The sequence below is a fragment of the Chinchilla lanigera genome, unplaced genomic scaffold (assembly GCF_000276665.1).
Source record: "Chinchilla lanigera isolate Chin_1 unplaced genomic scaffold, ChiLan1.0 scaffold00068, whole genome shotgun sequence".
NCBI classification, from domain to species: domain Eukaryota; kingdom Metazoa; phylum Chordata; class Mammalia; order Rodentia; family Chinchillidae; genus Chinchilla; species Chinchilla lanigera.
The window spans coordinates 9113648-9132303 of record NW_004955469.1 but is presented as its reverse complement, the minus strand read 5'-3'; the positions used below and the strand labels follow the sequence as shown (position 1 = coordinate 9132303).

Genomic DNA, 18656 nt, shown 5'->3' with positions numbered 1-18656 from the left:
CAGAGAGGGCCCCTCCCCTCTCCTGTGTACGTGGCTTACCACATCCCCACCTTGTTCTGCATGTGCCCAGGACGTCTCCATGGACAACAGCCTGTATCCAGAGAAGATGAGGAAGGGCATGCTGCAGGGCAGTGGAGACAAGTGGGTGATGGCTGAAGACGGGCCAAGCCAGGAGGGGCTCAGTCGTGCCTTTGTCCTCCAGGAGACCTCACTGCGAAAGGGACCTGGGCTGCGGCTTTGTCCTCACTGCCAGATGCTCCCTGGACCCAAAGACTTCTCTCTCTCTCTGAGGCCAAAGCCCATCTCTCGTCTGCCCTGAGGAGAGGGTGGAGCTGACCTGGTACAGGGGCTAGGAGCTGGCGTGGGAGCTTTCTTGACTTTCATGCATCTGTTCTAAGTGCAGATGTTGAAAACTTTAGGTCTCAGAACTCCTTTACATTCTGTAAAGGTAGAACCCCAAAGAGGTTTTGCTTCTGTGGGTCATAGCATTGATCATTACTGCAAAGACATTAAAATAGAGATTTGTTTTGTTTTGTTTTTGAGACAGGGTCTCTCTGTATAGTTCAAGGTATCTTTGAATTCACTATGTAACCCAGGCTGGCCTTGAACTTGCAGTGATCCTCAGGCCTCAGCCTCCTGAGTGTTGGGATTACAGGGTTGTGCCACCACACTTGGCTTGAAATAGAGATTTTTTTTTTTAAGAGTAGGAACATTTATTGGAGAAAAGGAATGGGAAATAGGAATGGGGAATGGGGAATAAGAATAGCTCCTGAGAGACAGGAGAGGTCCCAAAAGGGTTGCCTGAAATAGAGATTTTTAAATAAAGTATTTATTTGTTTGTTTTGTTTTTGTTTTTTTTTTCTGGTACCAGGAATCGAACTCACGACCTTGCGCTTGCCAGGCAGGCGCTGTGCTGCTGAGCTAAATCCCCAGCCCCTAAATAAAGTATTTATGTAAAAATAGCATGAACTAAACCTATTCTATGTCAATATATAATTTTTATGGAAAAAATAATTATTTTTCATCTTGGAAAATATTTATCAAGAAGAGTGGTATTGGTTTAGATTTTTGAAAATATTTTAATATCTCTCCTAATAACCTGTTTCTCTATTCCATCTGTTCAGGAAAGAGTGAAAAAGGCAAATAGCATCTTGTATAATGAAAATAGTTTTACTAGGTGTGGTGGTGTATGCCTGTAATCCCAGCACTTAGGAGGCTGAGGTGGAAGAATTGCCACAAGTTCGAGACCAGCCTGGGCTACATAGTGAGTTCAAGGCCATCCTGCACTACATAGCAAGACCCTGTCTCTAAAATTAAAACAAACAAACAAACAAACACAATCCAAAAAACTTTTGTTCACTTAGATCACCCCAGGGTTCCCAGACCACAGTTTGAATACTCCTGAACTTTTTGAATTACCCAACAAAGCAGGGAACCCCAAACCTTTCCTGTAAGGGCCAGGATATAAGGGCAAATAAGGGCAAATATTTTAAGCTTTTCAACCTCTGTCAGAGCTATTTAACTCTGCTTTGGTATCAGGAAGTCCGTCACAAATAAGACTTAAACAAGTAAGAGTGGCTGTGTTTGAATAAAACTTTATTTACAAAGATGAGTGGGGAACTGGATTTGGCCTACTGAGTAGAAAAAGCCTACAAGGCTGGTGCCAGAAAAAGAAGAGGACCTTCTGTCTAATTTACTTTAACTAGGCTCCTCCTAGAGGGAGAGGGAGGAAGCTACCTTGATCTTCTATTTCTAATTACTCTTGTTCCTGGGTGGTAAACACCACAGCGGCCACACAACCCTTATTTACCCCTTGGCCAGTTCTGTTCCTCCACAGCCCACCCAGGCCTCCGCCCTGCTCTCGTGCTGCTCTGTGTACGAGAAAGCCAAGCGAGGTGACGGGGCTGTCCTCCTCACCGCCTGCCTCTGCCTATCTCGTGTCCCATGACAGGCAGTGCAAGAAAGCCAAGTAGACCAAGCTCAGGGAGCAGCCGTTCCTCCATCCCGAGGCAGACCACCTTCCCATCACTTGGCACTCGTGATCCTGTTAACTTCCACAGCTCCTTCCTCCACACCTTTGTTTCTAGGGAGCAGAAACTGCGCATGATGCGGATCTGGGCCGCCTCTGCAGCCTCTAGCTGCTCCATCCCATGCCCCAGCACCGGTGAGACTCGAAGTGTCCTGGTGAGTGGGCATTTTTCTTCTTTGCTGCAGAGACAAAAGGCATTTCTCCTGGACTTGGTTGGTTTACATACCCCAGGCTCCAAGCTGTCGTAAGCATTGTGCTTATCAGGGAGGCTGCTGTCAGGTTCCTCTTTGGGTGCTCCCAGTCACCCCCTGGACCTGCCTTTGTGCCTCCCTTCCCTCTGCCAGCCCTTCTGACTCTGGCCTGAGCTCCCTCCAGCTTGGGGAGCTGGCTCCTGGGTCACTCAGGTCTTTTCTGGGCACTAGAACAACTTCGCCTGAGCTCGAGGCAGCCGAAGAAAGGTGTCCTGGTGGGATCTGCCTTCCTCAGCCTCCAACAGCTTCATCCTTCCTGGCCTCTTGGTCTTCTCCACTAGAGTGATGTAGTCAGCCCTGGGAGCAGATAGGACGAGGCAGAGGCTTGGTTCAGAGCAGAGTGGGGCAGGGCAAACTCCAAACCAAGTCTACTCAGTTATCAGGAGACGCACCAGACTCTTGGGGGACGCCTAGTGATACAAGCAAAGCCAGTCTCTGTGTGTCCAGAAAGAGAGCATGTGCCACCATGGGAAGGAACTCATCTGCCCTCTTGCTACCATCCTCCAACTCCCCAGGAAGACACTCCTATTTGGCTTTAAGAATAGAACATTCAAGCTGGACTTTTATGGTCTTGTGAGGAGCGCTGCTCATGCCCTCCCACACCTGGGCTCTGCCTCTGCCTGGCCCCGTCCAGCTGCCCAGAAGCGGCTCTGCACAAGCGCTGCGGGGTCTCTCAGCAGAGTCGTGGTCCTAGGCAGATTTACGAGTTCAGCCTTGGCTCAGGCCTTCTCCCGTGGCTCCCAGCCACAGGCCAGCTGCTCTCCCACATCCCGTACGGCTCAGGCTGGGACGTTCTGTGTCTCTTTTCCTACCTCCACCCCAGCTTGCTGAGTCACCCCGCACCCCTTTCCCCTGCTGCTCTGGCCAGTCCTGTGGAGGAACAGACCTCAACCCTACTCTACATTCATGACATTCAATGACATTCAATGACAGCTTGTGTCAAACAATAACCCTGTTGGGACTCAGTTCTGTCTTGAATGTCAAAATTTAACTAAAAGGGTAGTTCCCTCTCTGCGTGGACTTCAGCTTTGAAACTACACCTGTTCTGGAAGGTTCATTTCTGTGTGGGCAGACTCTGTGATTAGTTAGTCCTCAATTATTTCTTCAGGGCCTGGGACAAATTCCGTTACACCTCTATCACACTCTGGTACATTTGGCAGGACTTGGGAAGAATTTGAGAGGACAATGCCTGAAGGGAGAAGCTGGCATTGGGGGCCAATTTCAGGCATGAATGTAGAGATAACTCCAGAGCCAGTGAAGCTTCAAGCCGTCATGGCACTGGGCACTTGCCAAACCCAGACCTGGCTCATTTTCCTTGAGGTTAGGTTATTAACATAATGAAAAGAGAAGGCTGTACAGTTCCTTGAAAAAAGGTACATGCTGGTGCACACCTGTAATCCCAGCACTTGGGAGGCTGAGGCAGGAGGATCGCTGAGTTCAAGGCCAGACTGGGCTACGTAGTGAGCTCAAGGCCAGCCTGAACTGCATAGCAAGACCCTGTCTCGAAAAGCCAAAAAAAAAACAAACAAAAAAACAAAAAAACAAAGCCATGTTCTTCTTTCAATGTTCTTCAGGATGTCATTGAGTATATCATCTATATCCTTCACAGGTGGGGCTTTAAATGGATGCCTGTGAGCAGCTTTCGGGACAGATCTCTTCAAACAGGACAGCTGGTCCTTGCTAAGTTTCTCTGAAAAGTGGAATGTAAGCAGGGTGAGCTTTATGGCTTAACCTGTAGATATAACTCATGTCAACAAAAACAGGAAAAATGTGCAGGGCCCAGAGAGAGAGAAGAGTATAGTGATGAGGAGCAGCTGGAGAGACCCACGAGCAAAGACAACCGTCCTTCATTCCTTCCTGCCCCTCGCATGTCAGGGAAGCATTCATGGTGCCATAGAACATGGTGCATGTGTCCTTCTTCAGTTTACTCTCTGGCTGCAGAACCCCGTCCCAGACCTGTTCAAACAGCTACCAAGAGCCCAGGGGCCCCTTAGCTCTCCCCTCAGCACCTGGGGCTGCTGCCATTCTGGCCCCTCCCTCTGCACCTGCAGTCATTTCTGTTTCCTCCCTCTGTTCAGAGGGTTTGTAGGAGCCTTAGGGGAGACAAGGGAAGGGAGGCACAATCACCTGAATTCAAACGCAGCCTAACCCTGGCCTTTCTCACTTCACTGTTGCTGTCACCAAAGAGTCACTGGGAAGTCCCCTCCCGGTGCCAAGGGTGAGGATCTCCATCCTGTGCTCCCTGGAACTCTTCACCACTGAAGTGCCCACTGCCTCTCTGGTGTCGGACTTCTCATCCAACTCTGTCCAGGGTGAACAGATCCCCCCGAACTAGGTGCCCGCAGATGTATAAGAAAAATAAGAAAAAAATCAAACTAAGAGAGCCAAAATCCTCTGATCAGGTGCTAGCAGCCTCTAGAACTGACTGCCCCCAGATTACCCTCTTCAGTAACCTTTTATTCAGAATCCACCCAGGAGGCAGCAGAGGAATCAACTGTTTCAGCAAGGACAATACAACTCAATTATCATAGGAATGCGACTGACTAGAAAGCCATCATGTTATCTTCCTTCGCCCATATCTCAGCAAACCATCGAGTATTGATCCTGGGGCTTACAATGCTTATGCCAGACTTCCTCCACAGCCCAACAGTCATGGCTTGGTCAAGCCTCAGGCAGCACACAAAATAGTAACTAAAGAATGTCCTTCACACTCTGGGTCCGCCTGATGTAACTTGGAAGCCGAGCCTGAGTCAGATCCACTGGCTGAGAGTCAGAGGGAAGACAGGTAGGGGCTGGTACCAAATCCAGGCCCCTAATCGAGAGTCAAAGAGTAGGAGAATGGGATGAGCTAATGGTCATTTGTCACCAAGAGCTGGCGAGAGTGGCTTGGTGAGAAGGAGAACATCTGCCTCTCCAGAGACTTGGAGCCCCACCTCTGCTTCCTTTGCTTTTTGGCTGGAGGTGATGGCTGTGGTGGAGTCAAGGCCAGAGCATCCCAGGCCTCCAGCATAGAGACGAGATCTCATGGGCCACTTCTGCAAGACACAGAATGGGAAGTGAGTAGTGCAGCCAGTGCAGCTTTGCATAGTCCACAGTCCCTGTCACCTGATGCTGGCCTCCCAGCGGCCCTGCCTCATGTCTTTCCTAGGATCACAGTCTGACAGCAGTGGCCTCGCTATCATGTGTGGACCCAAGATCTCCTGACTCCCTGATCCTGGGTGAGAGGCACAGCAGGGGCCCCAAGAGGATCAGGTTTTGGCTGAGAGGGAGGTGAACAGGAGGTCAGGTGCCCTGGACAGAGCTGGTCCCTGGGCAATGGGCCGAGCAGGGGAGCCAGGAAAACCTCCCAGCTGGGCTCCTCCAAGGAGTGGGCTCCTTCCAGCCGGAGGACTGCAGGTGCAGGCCTAGCACACGCCATGTTGACTCTGCCTGAATCTGCCCTCCTTCCCAGCAGTTCCTCTCCCTGGGGACGGAGGGCACTACTCCCTGGCTAACTACCCCACCTCACCAATCTGCCAGAGTCCTAGACCTACAGCTTCCTTTGTTCACTCTCCCACATGTTTATTGGTCACCTACTACATGTCCGGGCCTTGCTCACCAATGCAGCTAAGGGTTTTGCTATGTTACTCAGGTGCCACCTTCAGCATTTCAGAGTGGCCTCATTTCATCTCAGAATCTTGCATTTGCTATATTTGCAAAAAAGAAAAAACAAGAACAAAAACTCAAGCTTCAAGACATTTCCTAATGATGCTATTTAGAGGACAGAGTTAGTAAAAAATATCTTCTCCAAAAATAAAATTGACGCCCTTTATGATATTTTCCTCAGAGGCAGAGATGGCCCTTCCTTTATAGCTGAGGGCCCGCTTCACCTGGCTCCGTACAGTGCCGTCCAGGGCACGATCAGCGAGCTTAAACCGCATTCAGCCACTTGATTGCTCTGTACTTCTGTCTCCTCCTCTGTAAAGCAATCTGCATTTGGTCCTCACATGGACCAAGAGATTGAAATGCACTGGAGTGGAGCACTTGCCTAGCATGTACGAGGCCCTTGGTTCGATCCCCAGCACCCCAAGTGCTTAGGTTAGCTCCTGGCATAGCTTTAGCACCTTAGCAGGTTGGCTGTCATTGCGATTGTGCCTATTGTTCGTAACTTTTCTTTCAGAATCCCAGTTTGTGCTTTAGAGGAGAAGGTAGCTCCTGTTAGTTTCCATTCTGCATAAGCGAAGGGGAGGTTCAGGAAAGCCAGGTGGTAGTGGCAAGCGGTGTGTGCTGGAAGCCCACACCCCATACCGCTGCTCCGCATTCGGCTGCTTCTAGACTGCTGCCTTGGCGTGCTGTTCTCCCGGAAGGTGAATCTGTCTTACAACAGGCGTCCAGAGTGTGGGAGGCGGGTACAGTGCCAGGCGCACAGCCATTGAGGACTATCCCGGGTGCCCCTCATTGTCCGGGACCCAGCCCTGGAACCTGCTCCTTTTTTACCCTCTGACACTAAGAACACTGAAGTCTTTCCCTCTTCTTAGAGAAAATGCATTCCCATAAAGCCACTGTCTGTCACCACCCGCTGAGAAACACAGGATCAGCCCCTCCCCAAGACCCAACCTTAGCTCTTCTCCCTTTGAGACAGCAGAAAGAACCTGACCCCAGTGTCAGCTCTGCCCAGGACAGGGGCCTAATTCAGTGTTCCACCATCCCCAGACCCTTCCTCAAGGCCCTGGGCATTACGTGTCCCTCACCCAATGACCCGAGCCCAAGCCCTACCTTGAGAGGGTGCAGGTAGCGGAGCCCACGCAGAAAGGGTGGCCAGGCAGGGCTGGGCAACTCGTGGCCAAGTGTGCGGGTGAGGTGGGCTATGTAGCTGGTAGCCAGCACCAGCACGTCCAGCTTAGAGAGCTTGGTGTCAGGCGGCACAGCAGGCAGAGTGGCTTGCAGGGCCAGGAAGGCCTGGCGCAGGGTCCTCACCCGGCTGCGCTCCCGCGCCGCATTCTCAGGACTCGCCTCGCTCTGCACAGAGGGCCCCAGTGAGTGGGTCTGCCCTGCGCTCCATCTGGCCCTGCCTTCTAAGAGCATCTTGCTGCCAGGGCTCCCACTGGAGAGGTGACATGAAGGGCCTCAGCCCACCTTGGTGGGTCCCAGCCCTGCTCTGGTTGCAGCCGGAGCAAGGCCCAGGCTGGGGTCAGATGGCAGCAGGGTAGCAAAGCTTGGCTCAGAACCTGAGTCCGGGGTTCTCTCTGCTATTCCACTAATGCTTGTCCCGCTCCCCTGCCTGAACCCCGCTTTTCCTTGGGGCTGTGGGAAACACATAGCTACACCCTGTTGAGCAGCACTGAACCTTGGCCCAGTAGGTTCCGAGATGAAGAGGTTGCTGTGGAAAGAACCCTGAGCCCAAAGTCAAAACAACCGGCCCTGCTGCTGGGGACCATGGCAAATTCACATCCCTCGTCCAGGCCTCGGTTTCCTCCAGAGAAGCTGGACCTGCTCTCTGAGCTGTGCTCTGGTTGAGACCGACTCTGATTAGTCCCTGCCATCCTCAGCATAGCGCTGTGGAGTTTCAGGGACCTGCGTCCCACTTGGGTGGCAGCAATAATCCTGCGGGAGGCTCTGCCCTCAGGGAAGGCATCCATGGCCCTCAGCCCCTGCCTCCCCAGTTCCCTCTGCTGGTCCAGTATTTCCTTACCCTGCCACAAGCTGGGCCCCTAGCCCTGGCACCTCTAGGGCTAGGGACAGCTCTGCTCCATCTTTGGTCACTCCAGCTGGTCTCTCCCCACGGGTCTTGCCTTGTCCTGCCGAGGTGGCGCCTCTTCCTATCAGTGGCTGGCAGCAGCCGTGTTTTGGCCTTCGCCCGGCCATGCTCCACTCTTGGCATCGCCGGTGGCCCTCGGACCTCCCTTTGTGACATGCCACTCCCCTGGGGTACAGGGCTGCAGCCTCACAGCAGGAGCACGGTGCCTGAGGGAGCCCTTGGGCTCAGGCTAGCTGGGGCAGGCTGGCCATCCAGCCAGCAATGTCTACATCTGAGTAAGTTGGCGCCAACTCAGTCCTGCTTTGCTCCTTGCTCTGGGAAAACTGCCCACCCGGCACAGCCCCCGCGAGAAGCCTCCGCCCGCCTCCCGACGGGAATGAGGGGTGGGGATGCTGGATTCTGGGAGTGGCCAGATGGTGGGAGGAGCCCCCTGCTGAGGGAGACAGGAAGGTGGGTGGGAAGGGTGCACCCGGGGCCATGGCTGACCCTGGTGACCGTCCTGTAGTGGACCTGTGGCTTCAGCTTAGGGGCTCAAGTCCACAGAACGCCCTGGACCTCCATCCTCCATGCCAGAAGACAGCCTGCATACATCCCAGAAAGGCCTTTGCTCCTCTAGCCGGTGAACATGGCCTTCCAGCCCCAGGGAGTTGCTTCCCACCCCACAGAGCATGCCTCCCATCTCCAGCCCAGCACTTTCACTTCTACCTTTCCATGCCCTAAAAAGCCTAACTCCAGCTCCCCCCAGGGAATGCTGCCCACCGTCCAGGCTCTGCCCTTCATTCAGGAGGATCTCAGACTCCACTGAGTGGAGCCCACTCCCTCTCTGATTAGCATGGCTCCAGCCCGGCTGGTCTCTTAACAGCTCAGCATTGATAGATCACTGTGTGCCAGGCACTGTGCCCATACTTTCTTTACATCTCAGAGCAACTCATCTTAGTGGTGGGGAAACTGAGCTATCAGGTGTGAGACAACATGCCCAATGTCAAGTCTAGCAAGTGGTGGGGCAGGATGAACTCCTAGGCAGCTGGCTGAACTTGGGAGGCCTTCCCTCACCCTGTGCTGTTCTGCTCCCATGCTGTACATGAGATCTCTGAGGCCAAGGGCCATGACCTTTGCCGAGTCCATCACCTCCTCCATGGCTAAGCAGGGCAAGGAGGTCGAAGGAATAGCAAATCTGCCCCAGTACCCCTGCCTGGCCTCCCAAGACAGCCTCGGCCTGCTCAGAGTCCATCTTGCAAGGTCCCCTGCCTTCAGTCTTGAACTCCAGGGAAGACAAAGCAAAGAGAAGGTACAAGCATGGCTATTCATAGAGAGAGAGAGACACCCAGCCAACCAGAGAGAAAGGGAAAAGAGAGAAAAGTGAAAGCAATCTGAAAGTCCATCAGCAGGGAAGCAGTAAGATAAATGTTGTTGTGCCTGCATTATGGGATAATGTGCAGTAACAGAGTAAGATGGCTTTTGTCTTTATATTGACACTTAAAAAACTCTCCAAGATACATGGTTAAGAGAGCAAACCTAGTTGTAGATAAATAGAAGATTGCAGCCAGGCAAAAAATACCAAAAGAAGAAGGAGGAGGAGGAGGAGAAAGAAGAAGAGGAGGAGGAAGAGGAAGAGGAAGAGGAAGAGGAGGAGGAGGAGGAGAAAAGGAGAAGAAGAAGAGAAGAAGAAGAAGAAGAAGAAGAAGAAGAAGAAGAAGAAGAAGAAGAAGAAGAAGAAGGAGAAGAAGAAGAAGAAGAGAAGAAGAAGAGGAGGAGGAGGGGGAGGAGGAGAAGAAGAAGAAGAAGAAGAAGGAGAAGGAGAAGGAGAAGGAGAAGGAGAAGGAGAAGAAAGAAAGGAAAGATACAAGTGTAAAGGTTGGGGCTGGGGATTTAGCTTAGCGGCAAAAGCGCCTGCCTGGCAAGTGCAAGGTCGTGAGTTCGGTTCCCGGTACCGAAGAAAAACCAAAAAAAAAAAAAAAACCAAAAAAAAAAAAAAAACAAGTGTAAAGGTCGTATTCTGTGTGAATGTGAAAGTGACTACGATGCACGCTAAGCTTTTCTTTCCTGGGGCAGTGCAGACAATTAAATAGCCACCTCAACTCACCGCAGCTTGTCCTCTTCGGAATACAAAGGGCCTCTTGCTAACCTTCCTTCCCTCCCTACCTTCTTTTATTTATTTCCTTTTCTTTTGTTTTCATTATTCTCCCCATTGTAGACCACCACTCCAGTGTTTGGCATATATTCTTTCTTCGGTAGGTGTAGTTTTAAAATGTGTACACAGAGTCCCCTCTCTTTGAAGGCGGGCCTAATTGCCCTGCCCCTGAGGGAGGCCAGACCTCAGGGCAGACAGTCAGTGGGACAGCGGAACAGGTTTATAGAAGACACTGTAGCTTCCTCTTCGTACTCTCCTTTTATTCCAGTCCTCTTCTGTGAGTGTCATCATCTATTCTATGAATGTCTATGTTCGTGAGAACAGGGCTAAACTTGATGGTGTTAGTGAAATTACAAATGATGATGTGATATTATTATATGTACATTCTTTTGTTCTTCTAAATAAGCTCAGTTGGGGATACAGCTCAGTGGTACAAGTGCCTGCCTGGCAAGCGCAAGGTCCCGAGTTCAATTCCCAGTATGCCCCCCACAAAAGAAACAGTAAATAAATAATCTCTAATGAATCTGTATTCTTCTCTTCCTCTTCTCTCCCCTCTTTCTCCTCCTCCTTCTTTTGAGACAGGGTCTCGCTATGTAGTTCAAACTGGTCTTGAACTCACGGAGTAGTCCAGGCTGGCCTTGAGCTCACATGATGTGATATTATTATATCTCTTCATTTATCATAGTTTTTTGTTTTTGCTTTTTGGTACCTGGAATCGACCTCAGGACCTGATGCTTGCCAGGCCGGTGCTGCAACACTGAGCTGCATCCCAGGCATTTATCATGTTTTTGTTATGACCATTTGCTTACCTCCTACCTTACTTAAATTGAATCTTTATACTTGGAAAGATTCAAACTTTGCACTACTCTTAGAAAGTAATTCTCTTCTTATTTTGGTATTTTTTGTTTTGTTTCACTTTTTCTGACATATGGTCTCCCTTTGCACACAGGCTGCCCTTGAACTCACGATGTAGCCCAGTTTGCCTCAGCCACGCACCCCCCTGCCCCCACCCCCAAGCTGGGATTACAGGTGTGCGCTACCACAGCCAGCTGTTTATTTTGGTACATCTCAGATAACAAAAATTCTAGGTATTAGAGTGGCAAATGCTTATTTTAGTCTCCACTGGCAACAAAGTTCATGGTGAATTTACCAAAATTAACCAAATACTAGAACGAAAAGAGTTTGCTGAAGATCCAGGTACTAGACTAGACATTTTAAGAAAAGCTAAATTTACTGTAAAGAGAAAACAACATTCTTAAACTGAGTGTGGTGGCACACGCCTATAATTGTAGCTACTTGGAAGGCTGAGTCAAAAGGAATCGAAAGTTCAAGGCCAGCCTGAGCAATGTAGCAAGAACCTGCCTCTAAATAAATGAATAAATAAATAAATAAACAAATAAAAAGGAGCTTTGGGATGTAGCTCAGCAGGGAAGGGAAGACAAGAAAGACATTTACTAGAACAGAATTAACTTTTAAAAAATAGGACGTGTAAAAGGGATGTTAACCAGGTGTGGTGGTGCACACCTGTAATCCCAGCACTTGGGAGGCTGACGCAGGAGAATTGTTGCAAGTTTGAGACCAGCCTGGGCTACAAAGTGAGCTCAAGGCCAGCCTGAACTGCATAGTGAGACCCTGTCTCAAAAAGACAAAAAAAAAAGGATGTTATTTCAGGGTGAGAGAGAAAAGGATAGGTAACTCTTTTAAAGGAAAATTAAGCATTACAAAAATGGAGGATTCCATTACAAAATCACAAGGCAAACCATTTAAGGCAAACTTCTGAAGTCAGAGGTGGAATGGAGTCCACATTTAACTGAGCAAAGCCGATTCACCATGTTGATACAGATGGACTCTGAAGTCACTTTGGGACAACGACTAACACTTCATAGTGCAGGGGCAAGGATTAAATTACCTATGGGAATTTTCTGGAAAGCACCAATCACGGAAAATAATAGATAGCATTTGTAAACTAAGACATTGTACATTAAGAGCCCACATAAAAAGAATTATGCAGCATCACAAAAAAGAGCCCACATTTTCTAGTTAAGTGAGCCTTACAGTTAGCTGGCATTGGAAAAAATCCTAACCCATACTTAGCTTTTGCCAGTGAGAAATAGGTAATATTGGAAAATGACCCCTACTAGAAATGACCCCATTTCCCTCTCTGATTATAAACTGAGAAATAAGACTCAGTTATCCCTGCAAAATGTGTGGAATTCCAATTTCTCCCAAGTCTGACCTTTTGTCTCTACAGGAATTGCTAATAGCACTTGGTACGTGGGAAAGGAATGATTTTGTTGGGAAGGAATTCAAAATGATATTGTGTTCTTATCTGACATTTTCTGCAATGTGACTATGTATTTCCATCCCCAAGCTGGAATCTGGTACAATACCAAAATAATAGGACAGATCCAATTATTAACAACAAATAAAGTTTACAATAATTTGGATATTAAAGAGCAATCTTTCTTAAAAGTAAAATAGCCACTTCATATGGCTAGTTATAGCCACAAAGGGAGGCTATAGCAATAAAGTGGCCAAAAAAAAAAAGAATTAAAAAATAATAAAATATTTCATAAAGTATCCATGATTATAGAGGAAAGTGATGTCGGTCTGATTAGAGACTACGGTGCTTCTTCCTTAAGAAACCATGAAATGACAGACGATGCCCTGACAGGGGAGGCCCCTGAGAGTGGGCATGGAGACCCCTGAGGGTGGGCGTGGGAGGCCATGGAGGCATCCGAGGAGGCTGTGACAGTGGCCTTCAGGGCCTCGGGTGTGGACATGGCAGGGGTTGAGGCTGGGCTGTGGGGCTCGCAGTGGCAAGACCAAGGACAGTGGGTCCCTGTCACCAAGCTGGTCTGGCCGGTCAAGGATGTGCGAATCAAGTCCCTGGAGAAGACTGTCCTCCTGTCTCTGCCCACCAAGGAGTCTGAGGTCCTTGGACTTTTTCTTGGGGCCATCATTCCTTCAGGAATGAAGTTCTGAAGATCATGCTGGTACAGAAGCAGGCTCATGCCGACCAGTAGACCGGGTTCAAGGTATCTGTCGCTATCAGGGACTGCAATGGTCGTGTTGGTTTGAGTATAAAGGTAGTCACTGCCATCCTCGGGGGCATCGTCCTGGCCAAGCTGTCTGTCATCCTTGTGTGGAGAGGCTACTAGGGAAACAAGATAGGCAAGCCCCATACCATCCCTTGCAAGGGGACAGGCTGCTGCCGTCCTACTCTCTGAGGCACTGGCATCATCTCATCCCCAGAAGCTGCTGATGGTGGCCACATGAATGACTGCTACATCCCTGTCAGCGACTGCACTTCCACTCTGGGCAATTTTGCCAACGAAATGGTGTCATTTCCAAGATCTACAGCTACCTGACCCAAGCCTCTGGAAAGAGACTTTGTTTACCAAGTATCTCTTCCAGGAATTCACTGACATCTTGTAAAGACCCACATCAGAGTTTCTATCGAGAGGACTCAAGCTCCAGCAGTAGCTGCAACATAGGGTTTTTATACAAGAAAGTGAGCCAGAGTGTGGTGGTGCATGCCTGTAATTCCAGCACTCCAGAGGCTGAGGCAGGAGGATTGCTGTGAGTTTGAGGCCAGCCTGGGCTACACAGTGAGTTCAAGCCAGCCTGAACTGCATAGCGAAATCCTATCTCAAAAAGAATAACAACAAAAAAGTGAGTGAAGCCTTAAAAAAAAAAAAAGAAAGAAAGAAAAAAAAAAAGACTATGGTGACATTTACAGAGGATGATTTGGTGTTAGGATGTCTATTTCACTCACTTGCTACTCTTTCTTCTTTAGGCTATACTATGTTTTCAATGATAATTAACTTATTTATTTATATTGTTTTTTTGAGATAGGATTTCACTGTGTAGCCCAGAAGGGCCTCAAACTCCCTGTGATCCTCCTGCCTCAATGTCCTGAATGCTGGGATTGCAAGCATGGGCCACCACACCCAACTTATCTTTTTGTTTGGTTTTTGGGGGAGGGGTACCGGGAATTGAACTCAGGACCTCAAGATTGCCAGGCAGGTGCTGCGCCACTGAGCTAAATCCCTGCCCCCGCATCTTAACTTTTGTTTTCCACCTAACTAATAGATAAACTCAGAATGTATCACTAAACTTAGCAGACCTCTGGCCTCCACCAACCGGGATCTAAAAGTGCCATCTGAAGCCTACACAACAGATTTCCCCAGCTTGCTGTAGCGCCCCCTACTTGATGTTTCCACCAGTGACGCTGGTGTTGACCCGACTTCCTTTTGTTCTGTGGCTGTAAAAGTTCCTCCTACACAGTGGAATGTGATATTCAGGGCAACTTGAGTCTATGTTCCCAGGTCATGGTCATTCGTCTTTGGCTTGGAATAAACTATTTCCCTGTTTCCTTTTTTAAAAAACAAAACAAAAAACCCTTCCTAGTGCATCGAAAATGTTTTGCTGTTGAAACTCAGGGCCATGTGAAGCTACAACGGCAACCCTGAGCAGTAAAGATATCTAGGAGAAACACAGAACCCACCGGGGTGAGAGATCTTGCTCTTGAGAGCTGTGTGTCACGAGCTCGGGATAGAAGAGTGGCATTTGGATAGAGAGAGCAAAACTGCATGCTTTCCAGGCCTGAAAGAACCATCTCTCGCACCATAGATGTGTGGCTCCTCCAAAGGTGTCAGGTGCCAAGGTTTTAGTGTGCCAATAGGCAACAGAGGCGCCCATACCTAGACCCACAGACCAGGTTAAAAGCTTTCCACAGAAAACTCTACAACCCCTGGGGTCTGATCAGGCAGTCCAGTTTCTTGCTCTCTAAGCATCCATGAGACAGAAGAGGCCCACGGAACAAACTGCATGCTCTCTTAGCTTTCAGCATGGTGTTTCTTTCTCAGAAAACTAAAGCAGATGTCCTCCAGAAGCTTCCATTGAGGGCCCAGGAGAAATTTAATCAGGTCTCTGTCAAGGCCAGACTTACAGGGGAAGCCGTGAACACCCTTTGGAGGTGGGAAACAGGGATGGATGGCCTCTCTCTTGTGCAGGAACTTACCTGCTATCACTACCAGGTAATTCTGCTACCAGGAAAGGAGGGGATCTGGCTCCGAATTTGCTGAGCCTGGTCACACCTATTGCCATGGCCGGATAGGGGAACATAGGGGAGAAACCTTATTGAAGTCACATCTACAGCCACATGGACAGAGATCTTTTTGTGCTCAAGTGCACTCGCAGGGGTGGGTGGCCCGAAAAGCTCTGAGGTGCTCCTCCTCCACACAGGCTCAGTCCTTTGGAGACTGCAGTCATAGTCAGGGGACCCTGGACTTCTCAGCCTTTCATGTCAGCGTTGTGTCCACAGCGGGATGCTAGGGCAGAAAGGAAAACCTGCACTGTCAGCAGTGTCCGCAAAGCTCCCAGTGACCAGCAACAGGTGAGACTGATGTCCAGGAGCACAGTCCACATGGCCAGAGGTGCATGGGCCATTTCAAGCATGCCCACACCTCATATAAGTGCCCTTGCAGCTTCGGAGGAGACAGACTGGACCGGGCTCCGAGGGCTGACCGCCACTCTTGGTACAGCTCAGGGCCACACCGCACCCAGCTGTCTCTGTTGGCCTAGCAACTCCTGGAGATGCAGGTATAGGCAGTTCTAGGAAGTGTCCTTGGGGAAAGTTCTCTGTGACAACTTTGTCTCAACCTGGACTTCGTCTCCAACCTCCGGGGCACGGGTACAGCAGGGCGGGTTCTGCCACACTGGTCCTGGCGGCTTCAGGGAGAGTGCAGGCAGCTGGGCAGTGGAAGCACAGCTTTGCTCTCATACGTTGTTGTGGCTCAGATCCAGCTGTGCCCCCAGAGCCCTGTGTGCTCTCAGACGGGCTCTGGGGAGGTGACTGAGTCATGAGGGTGCGATAGTCAGCGGTGGACGAGTCCACTGACGAGTGTAGAGCTGTGATTTGGGAGGTGAAGCCTGGTTGGAGGAGGTGGGCCCAGGGTACGCGGCCTGGAAGGGTCTGTCTCCCGCCCTCCTCCCTTGATCTCACCCGCTGCTTCCACCACCACTGTGCCCCTCCGCCATGCTGTCCTGCCTTGGAGCCAGCCGACTACCCGAAGAAACCGACTAGCCAGCCAGAAACCTCTATAAACCGTGAGCCAGAACAAACCTCTTCTCCTTTAACTTGTGGGTGTCGGGTATTTTGTCTCAGTGACAAAAGTGCGACTAAGACGTACGTTTTCTTGTGAAGTTGGCCAAGTGGAGCTGCTTTGTGAGAGCACAGTACAGGTGAGCTCCGGGGTCCTGATCTACCTCATGGCCTTCCTAGTTCTCACGGTGGCCTCTCAGAGTGACGGCATCTCTTCCTCTCCTGGGTCCTGGTTGAGTCCTGGTCCATAAGTCCCTACTGTGTCAGGTAGGGAAGAAGCTCATGCATGGTCCCACGGGTGGCACTGACTGTCTAAAATGGGTGGACACTAGGTGATGCCAGATAGGATCATCTTCACCCCACAATTTGGGCCCCATCTCCCCGGAGCTGTGATCTATGTTTGGTCCAAAATACTGTTTAAGTGGAGGCCCCTTTGAACAAAGGCTCAACCCACTGGCCCACATTTATCCATCTTTTTCAGTTACACAATAAATATTCTGTCAAAAGACTTGATAATTTGGGCGTAGTGGCACATCTATAATCCCAACACTCTGAGAGGCTGAGAAAGGAGGATTGCAAATTCAAGCCTAGACTGGGCAATTTAGTGACTTAGTGAGACCCTGTCTCAAAATAAAGAAATTTAAATAGCCGGGGATGTAGCTCAGGGAAAATGCTCTAGGTTTAATTCCTCAGTACTGAGGGGGAAAAAAGAAAACTTAGTAAAAATCAAAATATATAAGGTGGGCTGGGTATGGTGGTTCACACCTGTAATCCCAACACTTGGGAGGCTGAGGCAGGAGGATTGTTGAGAGTTTGAGACCAGCCTAGGCTACAAAGTGAGCTCAAGTCCAGCCTGAACTGCATAACGAGACCCTGTCTAAAATATATACATATATATATATACATAAAGATTATTGTGATCTTCAAGGTAAAAACTCATTTGCAAAGTAAGAAATTAAAAGTAATATGAGGAACTTTTTTTTTCAGCAGAGGGGATTGAACTCAGAGCTTTCACAGTAAGCTACATCCCTGCCCCCCTTTAAATTTCTTTCCTTTTTGGGAGAGGTTGAGACAGAGTCTTGCTATGTAGTTGAGACTACCCTTGAACTCACTATGTATTTCAGGGTGACCTTGAATTCCTGGTGAACCTCCTGCCTCTGTCTCCATAGTGCTGGGACGACAGGCATGCACCACCACTCCTAGCATGTAACTATGATTTCATATGGTACATAAAAACTGTGTATGCTGATTACATTTTAACTTCTCAAATAGCCGGACTATAGAGAGAAAATCTGCTCATTCTTTCCTGTCTGTGGGAGCTATTCTATTTTAGGGTAAATTTATAAATTAGCATTCTAGTGCTTAGCTTAAGCTGTTGCATTTTAACTGTCATGATAAAGACAAGTGGCAAAGTTAAATGCTGTTAGATTACTATCAGTGAACCCATTCACTCATCCCCTCAACGATCATCTGCAGGTTTCTCAGTGCAGTTGCTATATAGCATTAAAAAGAACAGAACACAACGTTCTAAACCTCCGGGTGACAGGTAGGAATATATGGTAGATAACATCAATGACAGGAAACAGCAAGTGAAACCAACAGCATTGCAGTCTCACACTCACAACCTGGATCCCAAATGGTTAGAGAACTTCGTCACTTGGCCAGCAAAGTTTTACTACACATACAGTAAATACAGAAAATATAAAATAAGTGTGACGTGGAGTTACCCTGGACATTTTTCATGAAAACAGTGAGAGGTTTTATTCTTTCTCACATTTCTAATACCAAATGGGGGCTGTTTCTGACACAGCCTCTCCAATTCTGCAGACACCAATCAAGGGTCCAACAACTCAATTAAGTTCTGACAACATCCACCTGGAGTTCACACCAACTCCCGTAAATTAAAGGAGCTCAGGCCACCTGTATTTCTTGAACAACTGGCTATAAATCATTGTTGTCATATCCCCCTCCACAGGCTTGATAAGTTGCTAGAATGGCTCACAGAACTCAGGGAAAAAGTTTACCTATATTTCCCAGTTTATCATAAAAAATACAACCAAGGAAGAGCCAAAGGAAAGAGATGCGTAGGACAAGGTACGAAGGGAAGCGAGGCAATAGGTGGGAAGCTTTCTCTTCTCTGGCCCACCATTCTTTCAGCGCCTCCAGAAGCTCTCTCAACCCTATTATTTAGGGTTTCTTAACCACTTACTAGTCCGATTATTTAAATACAGGATGAAGCCAAGGATATAGCTCAGCGACACAGCCCCTGCCTGGCAAGCACAAGGTCCTGAGTTTGATTCTCGGTACAAACAAAACAAAATGACCAAAAATTGCATTTTTTCATTAATTTTTATAAGATAATATAACAGGAAATATATATATATCTATATATATATATA

At 48.9% G+C, this 18656-nt stretch overlaps 2 protein-coding genes and 1 pseudogene across 4 annotated transcripts in view; 2 read left to right on the top strand and 1 right to left on the bottom strand.

Moving 5' to 3' along the window:
• The window catches only part of LOC102023020 (sodium-dependent multivitamin transporter-like), a 2180-nt gene extending 1608 nt beyond the window's left edge, over positions 1-572 (top strand). For both annotated transcript variants that reach the window (XM_005400465.2, XM_005400466.2), the window contains exon 3: positions 71-572. In XM_005400465.2, the coding sequence (XP_005400522.1) occupies positions 71-319 (249 nt within the window). In that variant the 3' untranslated portion in view covers positions 320-572. The remainder of the gene's footprint in view (positions 1-70) is intronic.
• A 1003-nt stretch (positions 573-1575) lies between these two features.
• Positions 1576-8317, bottom strand: Tcf23 (transcription factor 23). 2 transcript variants are annotated; one of them, XM_005400464.1, is made up of 4 exons: positions 7952-8317; positions 7036-7278; positions 5214-5315; positions 1576-2577 (listed from the first exon to the last, which is right to left on the bottom strand). In XM_005400464.1, exons 1-4 carry the CDS (start codon positions 8171-8173, stop codon positions 2572-2574), a joined length of 573 nt encoding a protein of 190 aa, XP_005400521.1. In that variant the 5' UTR covers positions 8174-8317; the 3' UTR covers positions 1576-2571. The 2 variants fall into 2 exon arrangements, with proteins under 2 accessions (XP_005400521.1, XP_005400520.1); XM_005400463.2 differs by lacking the exon at positions 1576-2577 and having other exon boundaries at positions 4671-5315.
• Positions 8318-9604: 1287 nt separating this feature from the next.
• On the top strand, positions 9605-13378 carry LOC102003114 (annotated as a pseudogene).
• The last annotated feature ends 5278 nt before the right edge of the window (positions 13379-18656 follow it).